The sequence below is a fragment of the Trichomonas vaginalis genome, chromosome IV (genome assembly GCF_026262505.1).
Source record: "Trichomonas vaginalis G3 chromosome IV, whole genome shotgun sequence".
NCBI classification, from domain to species: Eukaryota; Parabasalia; order Trichomonadida; family Trichomonadidae; genus Trichomonas; species Trichomonas vaginalis.
In genome coordinates, this window is record NC_067206.1 from 3390156 (window position 1) to 3407878 (window position 17723).

Genomic DNA, 17723 nt, shown 5'->3' on the forward strand with positions numbered 1-17723 from the left:
AACTAACTTTATTTTTTCTATCTTAAGGAAATTCACGAGAATTCAAGATTTTCGAGAGTTTTAGACCATGTTATAAAAGAGGTTAGAAAACGTGTTAGATCTAACATTCTAACATAAACATTATTTTTGGTGTAAATTCAGCAACAAAATGAACGAGGTCAGGATGTATGTAAATACCTTTGAATTCATTCATAACGCCTTAGTAAGCTCATAAAATGCTTGTTTTGAGGTCGAGCCACTTTTGGCTCCACCGTATTCTTTCAACCAAAACTCAAGAATTTCCTGCATGAATTTTGTATAAAAAGCAACATTCCGAATTCCGGCGGTTGCTATACTCTTCACAAAATGCCTTATAATACTCTTCGTTCTACAAAGCAAGCATATCATTGGTTTGAAAACCAACAGACAAAAGAACTTTTAGAAGAATTTCCTCATATGATTGCTTCCCTCGGAAAACCGAGAGAAGAGATTCCGTATGAAAATTCAAGAGGGTGAAAAAACAGGTGAAAAAAGAGGTGAAATCTCACCTCTTCACCTAAATTATATTTTTTGGTCCGGGAACAACTTTCTCTCAATTGGAGCTGTAGCATACTCTTTGCCAAGCGTCCTTGGATACTACTTCCAAACAGAGAGAACCCTTTCCCAAGAATGAACCAAATTCTCAGAGCACTGTTCCACTTCTCTGGTCAACAATTCATTATAACCTCAGAAGGCGACATCCAACCAGTTCAGTAAACATCTCATTTTAACTCACTTTTTTATGTTTTTTGTGAAAGTGTCAAAAATAAATTGTTTTCATGAGTTTTCTACGATGTTAGAAAAGTGGTTAGAAAACGTGTTAGATCTAACATGCTAACATAAACATTATTTTTCAATACTTTTTCAGCACTTTTCCGTAGTTATATATGAAAGACAATTCGAGATAAAAGTCATAGTACAATGGAATAATATGTTGCACACCATTTGTTGTGAACCAAACTTGAAAGCCAGAGAAACTGTTACTAGGTGGTTCGTAGAATTTAGAAGCAAAGTCATAAAAGTCCTTACCAATACATAGAAAACTATTGTTGCTTGAACTGAAACTTGCATGACACATAACATTTTGAGGGTCAAACACGTTTCTATAAACCATCAAATCTGCTGGTGGAAGTATAAATTTAAATGGACCATCTGGTGGTAATGGTTCGTTCTGGTTTTAGTAACCGAAGAAATTGTGCCAAGAACGTTTGTCTACTTCCCAAAATAAAAACTCTGTATCTCTTGGAGGGTTAATTTCAATCTTTTGAAATGAAACGGTGGAGTTCATCTTGTCATATTCTAGTTTCAGATAGTATGTTCCATTTAGTAAAGAGTCGTATTTTTCTTGAAATTCCCAATAATATTTGTTCATTTGAGTTTGAAAGTCATTTAGAGTTTTTTCAAGACTTTCGTCTGAACGAATTGTAAAGATTCTCATTTCATCAAATTTGTCTATTATACCATCAGGACCTTTATACTGCCCATGAAAATATACTGCGAACATAAATGCGTTAGTTCTATTTGAAAACAAAACTCTTCTAAATCCTATTGCCTTTGCATCTGAAGGACTTTGAAGCCAACGAATTGGATAGTCAAACCTGTATGCTCGGGATGAAATTTCTTCATCCGAAATAGTCCTACCAGCATTTGTAAAGATATAGTCTAACGGTTTTGTATCTGCTACTTTTGTTCTTTGTTTTTCAACCTGAAGCATTTAATATATGTAAAAATATATTGTTTTAAAATGATATGCCATAGTCTGTAATTTCAATTGTTTCATCTTCTAGTTCGTCGACAAATTCGAATACAATATCTCCAAATTTGCCTTTGTTCTTATTGTTTTCAGAACGAGTGACCCAACGTAAGTTTTCAAGTCTATTGTCGTTTCTTATATGGTTTATATGGTCTACAAAAGGTAAATTGTTAGGATTCAGTATAAAATGAGTTGCAATGACAACATGTTTAAGATAGTGTTTTCCACCCATCTTCATGAGTAGCATATCCGTCATTTCGCTTAAAACTCTTTTTGTCTTTTTGTTTCTGACTTCAAATGACTCACAACAGTGAATTTCATATTTCTCATCTAACAAACAAGTTTCCCAACGGTCTTCTCCAACAAACTCAGCGTACATTTCAAATAAAAATTTTTTACTTCATGCAATGTTTTATTTCTGTGCCGTCTTCAAGTATGCCCCAATATTTCCTTTTCGATATTACATGAACTTCGGAAAATACCTTATCTAGCTTAAAACAGCCCATCTTTTCACCGACCATTCCCATTTCAATGAGTTTGTTATAGCCTTCTTCGTTCGTCATGAGTGCGTCAATGTTCTCATAGTAAACCTTCACTTTGGATTTGACTTCGGAGAAGAATTTGTTGTAGTTGTCAAGGACTGCTTTTGCAAACTGAGGGTAAGACCAATGTTCGACAATAGGTTTTAATGTGGTTACTAAGCCACTTTGACCTTGAGTGAATTCGTACTTCAAAACAAAAGGAGAAAACCTTTCAACAAAGTTGTCGACCTTCTCATAATGTTTACTCTTCATCTCTTGAGGTTTCTTAATGGAATATCCCCATGTCGAATTCATAAGCAATTTGAGTGTCATTGCAAGTTTGGGATTTGAAGCTTTCCTAATATCATACAGTTGTTGTATGACTTTTCCAACTGTATAGTTCCTTCCCGGGAACTCACCATCTTCGTTTGGAATTCCAGTCGGAATATATTGGACAAACCTCATGTACGCAGCGTTAAGGTCGACATAGTATATCTTTTCATCTGAGTCGAACTTGTCGCAACCAATTGGTCCAGTTTGTGGAAATTCAAGTGAGTCTCTTATCTTCTGAGAAACTTCTCCTGTTATCTCATAAACATCGTCGAAGCAACCTGTTTCATATAAAACCTTCTGACCTAACTCAGATGCTCTCCAATACAATTTGACGTCAATTGGATGTCTCAATGGAAGTTTGTTTATAGCATCTTGAAGTTCTTGCAACCTCATTGGAAGTTCTTCTGGTTCAGGTTGGTATCCGAACAAACCAACTCCTTGTGGAACTGTGTACTTCTTTTGTACTAGAACTTTGTCTGGAACAACTTTTGGTCTTGCTAACAATGAAAAGTTTGTTTCGTCTTTTGGTACAAAAGTTTCTGTCAGCTTGTCATCTGGAATTGGTTCCAACAAACCTTTCTCGAAAAGAATGTTTACAGCTCTGACAATGTTGCACTTACTTTTACCAAAGAATGGGTTTGTAAGACTTTCGTTCAACATGAAGTGGTTGTGGACAATTACAATCTTCAACCATGGTAAGTCTTTGTCAACAACATAGTCGTCATGTGAAGAACCTTTAGCTGTAGGTATGTTGACTCGGATATTGACATTTGCCAACGGTGCAATTTTTGCCAATTGACCTCTGAGAATGTACCTTGTCTTCACACATGACTCAAGATACTTCATCTTCTCATCTGTAACAAGACCAGAGTTCCTGAGACATGTAAGAATACAAGGTTCATTGACAATTGTTTCAATTGAATTGTAAATTCCATACCTTGTCAAGTCAATGTCAGACTTATTTATGAAGGGGAAGTATCCAGCATGTTGTCTGACTGCTTGAGGGTTAGGTTGGTACCATTCGAACTTGACACTTGCAATTCCTTCAATTGCATTCAAAATGTCTGAGTCGGAGTCAACCATTTGTTCTCTCTTTGTAGTCTTGAAAGCGTCAAGAAGTTTTGCGGCTGTTTGTTCATTGCCATGTGCATAGTAAATGTGACCATCCAAATCTGTTATGGTCAATCTGAGATTGTGTCCTTTCTTATTTCCGTCTTGAATTGCAGCAAGTACACCATGAAGCCTTCTTTGTTCTTTCCTTCGTCAAAGTTTACTGTAAAGGTTCGACCAGATGTAATTTGACTTCTAACTTCACGATACTTTTCATATGAATATCTTGTTCTTTCCATGGGAGCATGTGCGTCTTCACCTTTTCCTTTTTTCCTTCTCAAAGGATGCAATTGTTCGTCATGTTTCCAATAGAATCTGGCAAAGCCGTCGTGTCCTTCAACTTGAGGTTCACTAACATCGAAAGGCATGTCCATAAGACGTTCTTCTTCTAACCTCTCTAGTCTGTTTGGATAATTGGCACGTGCTGTTTCCAAATCCATTTCGTAGCGAAGACCAGACAATTTGTCATAGACTTTTATGGGTCTTCCCTTCCTATATTTAAAATTCTTCGAAACTCTCCAACCATATCTTTGTAACTCTGCTTTTATTCTAGCAGACTTTCTATCCATTCTATATGGGGGCATTTTTTAAAAAATAAAAAAAAATTTTTCTTTACTTTACATAACCGCCTGCTGCCATAAGTCTTTGACGCCAACCCATACCAGCTAATGAAGGTTGACTTGGTTTAGTTTGGAAACTAAACTTTGGTTTTGGTTTATCTTCAGTTTTGGTTTTTCTTCTTCTATCGGTTTTCGTCACTTTTCGGTTCCTCTGACTTTACTTCACTTGCAGGAACAGTTGTGTCGTCAACATCTTCATAAATATCATATGCCATTTGTTTTTGTTTTCCTTTCAACTTTTTGTGTTTGTTGTAAAGTTTAGAATATTTCGACTCTAAGTCAATGAGATGTTCTATAATGAACTGTTGGTCAGTGAAGTAAACTTTTCCATCTGTTGTCTCGAAAGCTCCTTCAGACTTCAATATTTTATTTGTGAGAGTCTGTTTTTTTTTGAGATACTAGCCGTTCCATTTCTATGAAAAGTGACTTTATAGTTAGGGTTTGTATTTCCAGACCTGGCACTTTCTATTATTGAATTTTTCTCTTCATCTGTAAGTTCTTTGACAGGTTTTGACAATGGTTCTGAACTTTTTGTTTGTGGTGTCAAATCTACGGTTTCAACTTCTTCGGTCATTTCATCTCAGTAAAAATTTTAGTTTGGTTTGTTTTCAACTGGTTGTTTAGGTTTTTTAAGTCGGTCTAAAACTTCCTGAGGTATAGGAAGAACTTTACAAACACGTGGTGTAAAAGGTGGTCTTCCATGACTTATTCTGTTTAAAGCTGCATTGTTCATTTCATCTCAATAAAAAACTTTACATTCCCCACGTTTGAGGCGGTTGAGGTTGGTTATTGTTTACCCACTGTTGTGCATGGTTATATCCTCTGTTAAAGAATCTTTCACCTTGGTCCATATAATTTCCTGCTTGGTTATAGTATTCATTTGCTTTGTTATAATAGTTTCCTGCTTGTCTTCCTACATTGTCCATCCATCCTTGAACTTTTCCTCTTGTTTCAGGATTTGGAATAAGATTTGTTGCATCTCGTGCTACATCCCAACCTTTCTGTACAGTTTGTATAATAGGTTGTGCTTTCTCTTTAAGTATACCTAATGTACTCAAAATCTTCCTTCCAACTCCAAATACACCTCTGGCTATTGTTCCCACTGCGGGCAAAAATCTGGATGCAACTCCTGCTAATGCGCCAAATAAACCCATTTCTTATAGGATAAAAAATGACGAATCCAAACAAGGACCCCTATGTTTCTAAAGCGACAAAAAATGCACTCATGATAAAAAATCTTTAGTTCAACACCAAATGCTTGGTTTATGGATATCTTGGAAAACATTCCGAGAGTTAGAACAGATGGACCACCATACTGGCTAATATTTGTCGGTCAAAACACAAGATACTGTGAATCCATACCATTATGGTCCAAAAATATTTAGATGTGAAAACTGCTTTGACAATATTCGTTGACAAATACCATCCAACAAAACTGACATCTGACTGTGAAAGTTCTTTCAAATCAGATGATGTAAAAAACTATCTGCGTTCAAAAAATGTAAACCAATATTTCATTGTCGACCAAAACCATTCTGCTCTTGGTGTCATTGACAGTTGTATAAAAATGTTAAGAGACTTAAACCAACCACAAGGTGGTGAAGCAAATGAAATGTCATATGACGACAAATATAGACACTTCTCCATGGCAAAGATGAGACAAGTTTTAAATATTTACAATAGCCGTAAACAAAAAGGTTTGGGAAACCACTCCCCGAAGAAATGAAAAACAACCCTGACTTAGAGAAAGACTATATATTTAATAATTTAGTCAAAAGAGACAAACAAGAAAGAATGCCGGGCTTCAAACTTCAGAAAGGTGACAAAGTAAAAATAGAAATACCTAAACGCGACCCATATGAAAATACTATTGACTATGACAACAATGTGAACCCGACAGGTACTCACATTCGTGTTCGTAAAAATAGAAGAAAGTATACAAGAGAATATTATGAAGTTTTAGGCAAACATGGCAAAATGTACACACTGCAAGCAGAAGATAAAACTACTATTGTCAGACCTCGTTTCAAACTTGTCAAAGTTCAAGGTGGTATACTTTCAAAGACAGTTCCTAACAAATATAAGACAACTCCTGACGAATATGCTAAAGAAGTTGAAAATGACGACTAAGCATTTCTATACCATGCGTAAACTGTCATGTAAGGTGGCATGTATTCTTTACTTTGTCCCGTTGTTTGCGTATATCCTGAAACGTGATGTGTATGGTCTCCTTCTCCCCACGTGTCATCCCAGTAACAATTTATAGCAAACTTAACGTCGCCTTTAACATCATATCCTTTACCTTTTGTCATTCCTGATCAATCCCAATATCTATGTCTATGCCAACCTGCTTGAGATGTACTTAAATTTATGTAATGACTGTGTGCAGGTAAATTTTCACCTGAAATCGTTTTACTTCCACCTGTTTCCTTTGAAGAGTTTGCACAATACAAAAACCTGTCGACTATTTGTTCCCATGCACCAACACTAAACATTACTTGAGGACCTCTTGCATCCATAGATGTATAAATAGAACCTATTGGGTTCATTAAATCAAACATATGAGATATTATAGGATTGTCCCTTTTGAACTTAAAATATAGTGCAACTATTTCTGGTTTCTTCTGGTTTGTGTCAGAATATTTTTTATAATATAATCTTATGTTTTCAGGGTAGGTAAAATCTTGACTATAATATTTATTTCTGTCATCTGTATAATAATATACTATTCTCGTTTTTTCTATTGCATTATATCTTTTATATCTATAATATTCTAAATATAATGTTTGCTTTTTTGGGTCTACATGTGGTGTTTTGTCGTCATCTCCATAGTCATAATAATATGGTGCTGGAGCTGGGTCAGGCAATGTCATATCTGCCATTTCATAAACTCTTAAATATTTCTTTTGTTCGTCTCCATATAAGTTTAAGTAGCAGTTGTTGTCTAATGGAACTTTAACTTGTGTACCATCATTCTTTTTATAGCTTACATACATTTCATTGTTATTTTTCGGAATGAGTTTATACCGTATACCATTTTTTAAGGAATGTACAAACTGCCATCTAAAATATTTATTTTCTTCATTGACAGAAAAGTCACCAACAATAGTTTCAATATTTTTTTTGTTCCAACTAAACTTTGGTATATTTCATTGACATATGTTTTATCTGCTTTAGTGTTTAAGGTTTCTTGTAAGTTTGTAATATTTGCAATGGTATGTGTATGTCCAACGTCACTTTTCCTGTTTAAGGTTTCTTGTAAGTTTGTAATATCAGATATAGAATGTGTATGATGTTTTTGTGGATATGTTCCTTCTGTCCATGCGAAAATATATTCTTTTGTTGCATCTACATATCCAGCTATCCATTTCGAGTCTGCTTTTGTATTCCTTAACTCTGTAACACCTTTCTCAAGCTCTTTCAACTGTTGTCCATCTTCCATTAAACCTCTGGTATGACTTGAAACCGTTTGTGCCAACATATCTACAGTTTCTTTGTCAGCTTTATTTTCAACATCCTCTTTTGTTGCATATGTTGCATCTGCTCTGTCATGTTCTTCTTGAACTTTTTCAATGACATATTCTTTGTCAGCTTTGTTGTCAACATCTGCTTTCAAAAGAAGTTCATTTATAGGTTTCTCGTTTAAAGTTCCTTTTGTTGGATTTATACAGACAGTATGGTTCTTATTGTCTTGAAATAGAAACTCATCTGTCATAGGGTTTATTGTCAGTTTTAGGTTTCCTTCTTTCAATGACTCAGATATTTTAGCATAGTTTGAAAAGTTTGTTGTGTTCTTATTTAGAGCTTGCATAATGAGTTGTCGGTTGTGTTGTATTTCTCTCATAGACGCTGTTTCATTTGACATTTTTATTATAGATAAAATATGCTTCCAATAGAAAAAGAAAATTCTAGAGTTGCTACAACTAAACCATTAGATGAACTTTTTACTAATGTCGGTCAAAAGTTTGACTTAGATACTATAAAGCATGAAGGCTATCGTTTTGACTACCCATTAAGATGGGTAAGAGACCCATCTGTTACTAAATCTATTGGCTTTCGAAGAATAAAATTTGTGTCTGTAGAAGATAAAAGTTTTCCATTTATTGTAAGGTTTCATATAGATTATATATCTGAAGGGAAACGAAAAATGTGGGAAGAAATTGAGCTAATACAAGTTGACCTTTCATCTTCTCTACAGACTGCGTTAAAAAATATAGAAGATAAAATAAATTCATGTTATGCAAAATATGCTGATGAATATGCGAATACCGATAGCACACTTTATGTGAGAATTGTATATGACAAACAAAATTCACAAGTGTCATTTCAAATCTACGAAAACAATCCAAATAAAGACGAACAAATATATACAGAATTCACTGCAATGTCATGGTATTATTTGCAAAGAATGTTAAATCAGAAAGTCGAACTTCCTTTAGCAAATATTTACAGTCGATATGCAAGAGATGAACCATATTTATTTAAAGATGTTTTCGACCAAGATGCTATTATTGTTCATGCTTCATTTTCTGGCGCCCAAAACTCTTTCTTATGCTTGGCAAATGACTTTTACGAAAAACCTACAAAGTTATATGAACCACCAAGTGGAAGTATTTCAGACTTTCAAGTATGGTTTACTACAGATGGAAGAAAAAGAATAATTCCATTATACCATGCGTTTTACTTAGAACTTAGTTTCATATACAACTACTATCGAACGGTAAAAATATAATTTTTTAATACGGTTGAGGTGTTGGATTTGGTTGCCAACTAGATTGTGGTGCAGGTTCAGGTTGTTGTATAACAGGGGCTTGTTCTTCTGGTTCAGGGTCTTTAGGTATAATACCAACGAACTGACCTACTCTTTTACCAATATTTTTGACACCGTTCCAAATTCCTCTTCCGACAGATTTTATTCCATTCCATATACCTCTTCCAACTCTTCTGAAGAAGTTTCCAATACTACTGAAGAAACCCATTTTACTACGTGTAAAAATCTAATGTCCGCCAAGTCTTTTACGTTTCCTGTTGAGTTCCATAGCATTCTTTAACTGGAGCTCATACATTCTGTTTCTCCTCTGGTAGAAAACATATTCTGGGTCAACTCCTGTGTTCGCGTCATCTGCATAAAGTTGTTTATATCCCACTTCAGGGTTTGTATAAAACTCTTTCCATCTCATATTTGCATACCATGGTGGCAAACCTAACGCAGCGTCATTTGACATGGCAGTTTGCATTTGTACATCTGTTGGCACTTGACCATAGTTTGCCATTGCAGTTTGTATTCTAACTTCATTTGGAATATTCTCTGGGTTTGGTTGTCCAGGTTGCTGTGCATTCGCTAAGTTCTGTGCGTCCATTTAATATTAGATAAAAATATCTCTTACGAGTACATATACTGAACATTTGCAGGCATTGGTTCATCTTCATATTCTCTGTACTTTTCTGCCACGTCAAATAAATAAATGACACAATGGAAAAAACCTAAAACAAGTAGTCCTATTTCAAACCACATTTACTTACTAATAAAATTTCTTTATTGTGACACTTTCTCCAGTTTATAGGACCTCTCTCATATTCTATCTTGTCATATATAAACTCATAGTCATGTATGTCCTCTAACCATCTCATAACGGTTTCCAAACCACTTTTATCGGATGTAAAGTAAAAGCATGGATGGTTATGTAAAACGTCTAAAGTTTCTAAAGAGTCTCTCAAAGTCCAGTCTACTTGGTATTGAAAATCCCATGTGTTATAGAACGGTGGGTCCACTATAAAGAAAACATTTTCCTTGTCTTTATATTTTTCATACAACTCTGTCCAATGACATCTCACAAACTCTATACCCTCAATATATTTTTCTATGTCCTCTTTGAAAACATTTGTATAGTTAAGATATAAAACTTTTGACATAAGTGTTTCAATGTCATGAACTCTTATAGCACCACTATATAATAGTCTAGCAGATATACTATCCCAGTCTATATATTCTGCTTTTTTCAAAACCTCTCTCACAATATCTTTCTTATCTAATGGTATACGTTCCATCTTACCTATAGGTATCTTTTCTTTTAACTCTTTCAATATATTGTTTGTGTCTGGAATATGTTTGAGACGGTCCATATAGTTGTCGAAGTCATTGCATATAATCTTTGAGTCTGGGAATATTGTATGGCACAAATGGGATATATAGAAACTTCCACCGAACAAATCTACAAATGTTAGACCATTCGGTAGTTTCTTAAGTTCTCTCAATATAATATCTTTACATCTACTCTTATTTCCAAAGAACGGTAACGGTGGTTTTGTAAAATTCATTTATATATAATAATAAAAATGTTTTTACTCGAAAAGTGACAGAAAAGTGACAAAACATGAAAACATATATATTTTGTGAAAAGTGACACAAAAAGTGACATTTAAAAAGTGACACCATTAATATGATGTAAATAACAACGGTTTTGGTTTTGTCACCGGCTGGTCGGCTGGGGTTCGGTCCTCCTCTTGGGTCTTGGGCAAAATTTCTTATGGGCTAGAGGGCGCAACGCGCCTGGAAGCCCTCCGAATAAAAACTTCATTTATACTAAACATCTTCGGGGCTAGAGGGCGCAACGCGCCTGGAAGCCCCACTACTACTTTTTTTTTGAGAATGCTCTGATTAGAGTTTGAGGAGCATACCGAATCCGAAGAGAATAGTGATGCAGAAAATGAAGGAGACTACGGTAGCGATTGCTCCAGACTTCATCATGTCCTTTGTTGTCAAGAACTCATTTCCGTTCTTATCCTGTAATGATGTGCAGCACAAGTTGGGGAATGATGAAACAGGCATGATTTGGGAAGCAGTTGTTGCAGCGACAGCGCCGAGTGCGTACAATCTAAGGTGCGGAGTAGTTTTAGCGAACTGGCAGATGATTGGAAGAACAATTGTCGCTGAAACAGTGTGCGAAATGAAGACATTGATTAATAATTCGAAGAAAGAGATGATGAAGAATGTAACCCATGTAGATGTCTTTCCGAGTAACTTCTGGAGTAAGTCTGAAACGATCTGGAGCAATCCAGACTCTTTGACAACGTATCCAAGAGCATTGCCACCCATAACGAGGAACAAAATGTTCCATGGTAGCTTGGCGATGTAGGATGGATTGAGAATTCCTGTTCCGTAGAAGATAATAAGTGGAATGAAGCCGATGATACCGTTATCACCAAAAACTTTGTGGACTTCGAATGGTAAAATAATCCAGAGGATAATAGATATAAGAGAGATAACAGATACAACGATCTGGCGCCATCCGAAATCTGTCTTCGGTGCAACGAATTTCGGAACTTCACTTACGTCTGTCTTGTAAACGAAACGAATAATGAACCAGTAAACAATTGAGGCAATGAGGCCTGTTGGAATAGCTGTAACCATGAACTCAATGAAGCCAAGTCTCTGGTCAGAATTTACAGATAAAACGTTGTTGACGGAATCGACAGCAATAGCGTTCTGTGGAGAAGCGAGTTGTGTCATGAGACCTCCACAGTTGCCACCTGCAGCGATCCCAACTAAAAGTAACTTGGCATAAGTCGATCCTTGTGGTAATTGGTTCAATGTCTGTAGAACGAGAGTGCAGACGATCATAGTAGAAGCGACATTGTTGATCCACATGGCAAGGAATGCGTTAAGAGCGATAACTGCGTAGAGATATAAACCGGTAGAACCTGTAGCCTTCTTAAGGACCATGGAAGCGATACGCTTGTCCATTTCAGTAACTTGGAAGGCTGCAGCGATTGTGAAGCCACCAATAATGAGATAAACTGTTGAAGACATTGTTGCTTTTTGGATATCAGCTGCGAGCTTTGTCATAACGACATTAGCTTTGAGACGTAATATGACACCGAAGAATGGAATAGAAAGTGAAGTTAACCAAAGAGGAATGGCTGTTGTGCACCATAAGATTGCACAGAAAACAAGAAGTCCTAAACAACGCTGGGCTTCGTATTTTCCGTCGCCGAAGAAATTGTAGACGAGGAATGGAATCATGCATACGAAAGCAATGATAATTGGGATAATTTTGATTGGAGTTGCAGTAAGATGGAATTCGTTAGAACGGAATGTATAGGCATCCCATTGGCCAAGTACTGTAGCTTGTTTCCAATCAAGGTTCTGACGAACCGATTTATGGAGTTCCATAATGATTTCCTGGCGAGGACGGCTGTCGCCCTTTGGATAAATCTTTCTCTTAAGAAGGATGAAGAGTTCTTCGAGGCGGCTGAGGTCACCCTGGATGGTTGGCATATTTTCGAAGCAATCTGTCTGAAGAACGTCAAGATCTTGATGGGCTTCTGGGTATACAAGTTTCTTAACGAACTTCTTGATGATGTGGGAAGTAGCAGAGTGGTTAACTTCGAGGAAAGAACGGATCTCGTAAAGGTTCAGAGTTGTAATAAAAATTTTCTTATGGATGGCAATGGCTGTCTCTTCATCTTGTGGTGTCTGCTTCTCAAGTTCGGAATAAACATTCTGGGAAATTGATTCGACTTTCTCTGAAGTCTGTGTAACGTATTCACAATAAAATTTAATTGATTCGTTAACGTTTTGGGTCAAAGCTTCCTTAAAAGTGGTGGTATGCTCCTTTTTCATTTGAACAATTTCTTCTTCGGATTTTCCATTTTCACGGGCTTCCTTGATTTCAGCAGCCATTTGAAGAAGCATCTTCTTGAACTGCTTATATTGGATGTAGTGTTTGTCCCATGTCTTAACGGCAATAAAGCGTAGCTGTTTACCAAATTTCATTCTTGATTTGAATTTTTTTGGTCATGAATTTTTGAGTTTATAACGATAATTTCCTTTCAAATCAAAATCTTTTGATTTGATTGGATCGAAAAAAACAATCGATTATGGATAATCTAGTATGAATGCGTTTGAAAAGTAATAATGGTTTTATCCTTTGAATTCTCTCAAAAATAACTTTATTCACTATCACATTCACCGATAGGACATGTTTCGTTTTTAAATAGATTAGGACTAATGAATGAAGCCTAAAATATTGGATTCGATGAATTGTTCCGAAATTGTCATTTGATAATGAACAATACAAAAGTCACAATATTAAGGAATATTTAAGTATAGTATTTGTTGGTCTTATATTGTGTAAAAAAATAATAACGAAATAACGTATTAAAGAAAATATTTGTTGTATTCCATTTTCTATCTTGTTAATATTAATTTTTTATAAACGATAGAAAACGATCTCTCTCAAATTGAATCTTTTCAAAGCTGATTTTTGAGCATGATTATGGAAATTCACAAATTGAAATTTGTTATCATCCTTTTAAGAGCATGCAATTAGAAATAATATTAATGATTTCTTCGAAAAAGTCAGTGAATTTTACATTAGTTTTGTGATTTCGAATCTTGCCCAAACGACCATTTATCAAAAACAAGCATAGCGTTTAACAACTTAACTGGTGGAATAGCTGGTCCATAGGCAAAAGCACTTTTATAGTCTTTTAAAAGAGAATTGTTTCAAAAAACCTTGAAATGATTTGCTTTGCCCATTAAAATTTAACACGTTACATATAAATTCTGCTATAATTTGGCTGTTTTTTAGTCAGTTTATATGAAAAAGCATTAAAATTGTAAAACATGCTGCTTTAATGTCATGAAGACAAAATTTTAAATGTTAAATGCTCAATTATATAACAACTCGCAAAAGAGGAATAAAATATTATTTCTGGAAATAAAATCTAATAGTTATGATCCAATAGCCACAAATTTATCTATCATTTAGATACTCAATAATTTGCAACTAAAATTTTATTGTTTGAGACGATATTGATGCTTTCATCAATATTTCGCATATACGAATCCTCAAAATTTGAAAACCATAGTAATAACATGAATATAATATCTATTTGAACAATATTCAAGATATATTATTTCAAATAAATAGAAAGTGAAAATTGAATTTGATGTTAGATTTATTCAACGAATATAGGCTAAACTTTCAATAATAAAAGTTTATAATAGTTTCATATGATCATTTCATATCAGAAACACAGTCCAATGTTTGAGTACAATCAATGAAAATTATGAATTAGAAAATCACCAAAAACAAATCACAGAGAATTTGATTCAATTGATTGATTACAATTTTCGAAGCTATTGAATAATATCATTTACTTCACATGGTTAAATAGGATAGATACAGGATTAATTGCATATTATCAACAAAATATTTGAATGATACAATGCATAAGACAAATTTGAAGCCTTTTATACAAGAGCTTAAACTTTAATGCGGTCATTTTAAAATGATAATCGCGATAATAAAATATAAAAATAACTCTCTGAAAATTGCCTATTGAAATCATAAACTCCCTGATAAAGTATATCTACTTATAGTGAGCAACCAAATATTTTTGAGCCCTCTTTTTCTATTTACACTTGTATTGATTTAATTGAATAATCATATTCATTTTAATACAAAAGAGATCTAGACTTGGAGAATTAGCTGAATTGCAGCTTATTAACAAAAGCATCCTGAAATAAAAACTAATGTATTCAGCAAATATCCGATTAACACTCAATCATAGCCAATCATTGCTATCAAATCATATCAAAATGAATTCTATTTTCTGAGGCAAAAATAATTTGTAACTCTTAGAAACAAAATCAATGTGATATTTGCATCTTATTGGATAAGAAAGAATTGCATATGGCCTTCAGATTTTGTTCAATCCTTTCCAGATGTAAAATTACTTTTCCGTTTTTTCTTAGAAAATCCAATGGAATTCAATCATATAGAAATTTTATATTTATGATATCATATGTTAAATTTGAAACTTGCTTGAAAGCAGCAGCTGATAGAAATATCATCAATCTATATTATATTTCATCGGTGGTAGTATCTCTCAAAAATTGAATCAGTATTTGGCAACTTGCAGGCCTAACTTCGGACAATTTTGATTTTCTTGTATTAATGAGAGTGAGAACTATATTAATGGCTCCATAAAAGTTATCTGAATGATTTGTATCAATTAAATTCTCCAAAATTGCATTATTATGTTAATAAGGATATCACCAATGATTTTGTTTTTACCGAAATATTTTCGATTGAGAGATGAAATTTAGCGTTTGACTTTCTGAGGACCGAACATTTAATCCCAGATATCCATTCTTGAAAAGTTCATTTATACTATGTATTGATGAATAATATGCATAAATAGTAATGATTTGATTTGAAAAGATGGTTTTATTCAAATTCAAATCAAAACTTAAATTCTGTTGATTCGGAAATTTGATTAGCACATTTGAATGATGATAAATTTCTTGTTAAAAGAAATCACAGCTGGTATCTCTATCATATATGTTTAACATGAATATTTACAAAATTCAATGAGATATTGAAAATATATTTATCATAACTTAAACTTCATTTTAATAGATGTTTGCTCCAGAAATGTGCTACACACAATGCCAAATCCCAATATATATTCCAAAGAAGCGTACTCCACAAAGTATCAGGGATTATGAAAAGGTACAAAAGAGGATAAAAGTCAATGGAGCCAAAGTTGAAAAAGTTTCAACTTTCATTGATAAGTATTTTGGTACACATGTTACAATTGCCATTCTCACAAGCCTTGCCAAGATCATTATGGGAAGATATGCCTTAAAACTCGATAGGCTTGCCAGAAGAAACAGATCAGCATTACTTTGCTGGTATGCAGAAAATTGGGATGTTATATTCCCATTGCTCAATGACTCTCAGTTTGAGATGAAGTTAAAGCATCTTAAGAGAACACAAGAAATAAGATCAAGAGTTGAACCAATTATTGCAAAGCAGCCTCAAGAAGGCTTCGTTGACCCAACTGATCTTTCAATTCTGCTGAATTACTTTATATTGTTTTATATAGGTGTTATAAAAAATTCAATGTTTGAAAAATACATCTTTCAAAAGTATGAATTGAAATAGTAAACATATATTTCTATTGATAAATGATGTACTTTTACATTGTGTATGTCCAAATCCATTTCGTAGCGAAGACCAGACAATTGTCATAGACTTTTTTGGGTCTTCCCTTCCTATAATTTAAAATTCTTCGAAATCTTCCAACCATATCTTTGTAACTCTGCTTTTATTCTAGCAGACTTTCTATCCATTCTATATGGGGGCATTTTTAAAAAATAAAAAAAAATTTTTCTTTACTTTACATAACCGCCTGCTGCCATAAGTCTTTGACGCCAACCCATACCAGCTAATGAAGGTTGACTTGGTTTAGTTTGGAAACTAAACTTTGGTTTTGGTTTATCTTCAGTTTTTGGTTTTCTTCTTCTATCGGTTTTCGTCACTTTTCGGTTCCTCTGACTTTACTTCACTTGCAGGAACATTGTGTCGTCAACATCTTCATAAATATCATATGCCATTTGTTTTTGTTTTCCTTTCAACTTTTTTGTGTTTGTTGATAAGTTTAGAATATTTCGACTCTAAGTCAATGAGATGTTCTATAATGAACTGTTGGTCAGTGAAGTAAACTTTCCATCTGTTGTCTCGAAAGCTCCTTCAGACTTCAATATTTTATTTGTGAGGGTCTGTTTTTTTTTGAGATACTAGCCGTTCCATTTCTATGAAAAGTGACTTTTATGTTAGGGTTTGTATTTCCAGACCTGGCACTTTCTATTATTGAATTTTTCTCTTCATCTGTAAGTTCTTTGACAGGTTTTGACAATGGTTCTGAACTTTTTGTTTGTGGTGTCAAATCTACGTTTCAACTTCTTCGGTCATTTCATCTCAGTAAAAATTTTAGTTTGGTTTGTTTTCAACTGGTTGTTTAGGTTTTTTAAGTCGGTCTAAAACTTCCTGAGGTATAGGAAGAACTTTACAAACACGTGGTGTAAAAGGTGGTCTTCCATGACTTATTCTGTTTAAAGCTGCATTGTTCATTTCATCTCAATAAAAAACTTTACATTCCCCACGTTTGAGGCGGTTGAGGTTGGTTATTGTTTACCCACTGTTGTGCATGGTTATATCCTCTGTTAAAGAATCTTTCACCTTGGTCCATATAATTTCCTGCTTGGTTATAGTATTCATTTGCTTTGTTATAATAGTTTCCTGCTTGTCTTCCTACATTGTCCATCCTCCTTGAACTTTTCCTCTTGTTTCAGGATTTTGGAATAAATTTGTTGCATCTCGTGCTACATCCCAACCTTTCTGTACAGTTTGTATAATAGGTTGTGCTTTCTCTTTAAGTATACCTAATGTACTCAAAATCTTCCTTCCAACTCCAAATACACCTCTGGCTATTGTTCCCACTGCGGGCAAAATCTGGATGCAACTCCTGCTAATGCGCCAAATAACCCATTTCTTATAGGATAAAAAATGACGA

General features: G+C 34.4%; 7 protein-coding genes and 6 pseudogenes across 13 annotated transcripts, besides 2 other annotated features; 4 read left to right on the forward strand and 9 right to left on the reverse strand.

The window, feature by feature from the left end:
* Positions 1-11000: part of a mobile genetic element that runs on past the window's edge.
* On the forward strand, positions 346-735 carry TVAGG3_0020530 (annotated as a pseudogene). Its single transcript has one exon. A coding segment is annotated over exon 1 (390 nt).
* Positions 872-1522, reverse strand: TVAGG3_0020540 (annotated as a pseudogene). Its single transcript has one exon. A coding segment is annotated over exon 1 (651 nt).
* Positions 2882-3471, reverse strand: TVAGG3_0020550 (annotated as a pseudogene). Its single transcript has one exon. A coding segment is annotated over exon 1 (590 nt).
* Positions 3807-5509, reverse strand: TVAGG3_0020560 (annotated as a pseudogene). Its single transcript has one exon. A coding segment is annotated over exon 1 (1703 nt).
* TVAGG3_0020570 lies at positions 5527-6485 on the forward strand (annotated as a pseudogene). The gene has a single exon. A coding segment is annotated over exon 1 (959 nt).
* TVAGG3_0020580 (phage tail repeat-like family) lies at positions 6674-7351 on the reverse strand (the record flags this gene model as incomplete). The annotated part of the gene is made up of 1 exon (XM_051220119.1): positions 6674-7351. The coding sequence occupies one exon, from the start codon at positions 7349-7351 to the stop codon at positions 6674-6676; it is 678 nt and encodes a 225-aa protein (XP_051105105.1).
* On the reverse strand, positions 7396-8220 carry TVAGG3_0020590 (phage tail repeat-like family; the record flags this gene model as incomplete). Its single annotated transcript, XM_001307649.1, has 1 exon — positions 7396-8220. One exon carries the CDS (start codon positions 8218-8220, stop codon positions 7396-7398), a length of 825 nt encoding a protein of 274 aa, XP_001307650.1.
* On the forward strand, positions 8239-9087 carry TVAGG3_0020600 (uncharacterized protein; the record flags this gene model as incomplete). Its single annotated transcript, XM_051220120.1, has 1 exon — positions 8239-9087. The coding sequence occupies one exon, from the start codon at positions 8239-8241 to the stop codon at positions 9085-9087; it is 849 nt and encodes a 282-aa protein (XP_051105106.1).
* TVAGG3_0020610 (serine threonine-protein phosphatase family) lies at positions 9092-9334 on the reverse strand (the record flags this gene model as incomplete). Its single annotated transcript, XM_051220121.1, has 1 exon — positions 9092-9334. One exon carries the CDS (start codon positions 9332-9334, stop codon positions 9092-9094), a length of 243 nt encoding a protein of 80 aa, XP_051105107.1.
* Positions 9419-9715, reverse strand: TVAGG3_0020620 (annotated as a pseudogene). Its single transcript has one exon. A coding segment is annotated over exon 1 (297 nt).
* On the reverse strand, positions 9855-10673 carry TVAGG3_0020630 (phage tail repeat-like family; the record flags this gene model as incomplete). Its single annotated transcript, XM_051220122.1, has 1 exon — positions 9855-10673. One exon carries the CDS (start codon positions 10671-10673, stop codon positions 9855-9857), a length of 819 nt encoding a protein of 272 aa, XP_051105108.1.
* Positions 10919-11000: a terminal%2Cinverted (terminal inverted repeat of Maverick-3 transposon ID:TVAGG3_0020430).
* Positions 11001-11013: 13 nt separating this feature from the next.
* Positions 11014-13131, reverse strand: TVAGG3_0020640 (low-affinity phosphate transporter PHO91 family; the record flags this gene model as incomplete). The annotated part of the gene is made up of 1 exon (XM_001307645.1): positions 11014-13131. The coding sequence occupies one exon, from the start codon at positions 13129-13131 to the stop codon at positions 11014-11016; it is 2118 nt and encodes a 705-aa protein (XP_001307646.1).
* A 2653-nt stretch (positions 13132-15784) lies between these two features.
* On the forward strand, positions 15785-16312 carry TVAGG3_0020650 (uncharacterized protein; the record flags this gene model as incomplete). Its single annotated transcript, XM_001307644.1, has 1 exon — positions 15785-16312. One exon carries the CDS (start codon positions 15785-15787, stop codon positions 16310-16312), a length of 528 nt encoding a protein of 175 aa, XP_001307645.1.
* Positions 16313-17723: the final 1411 nt, after the last annotated feature.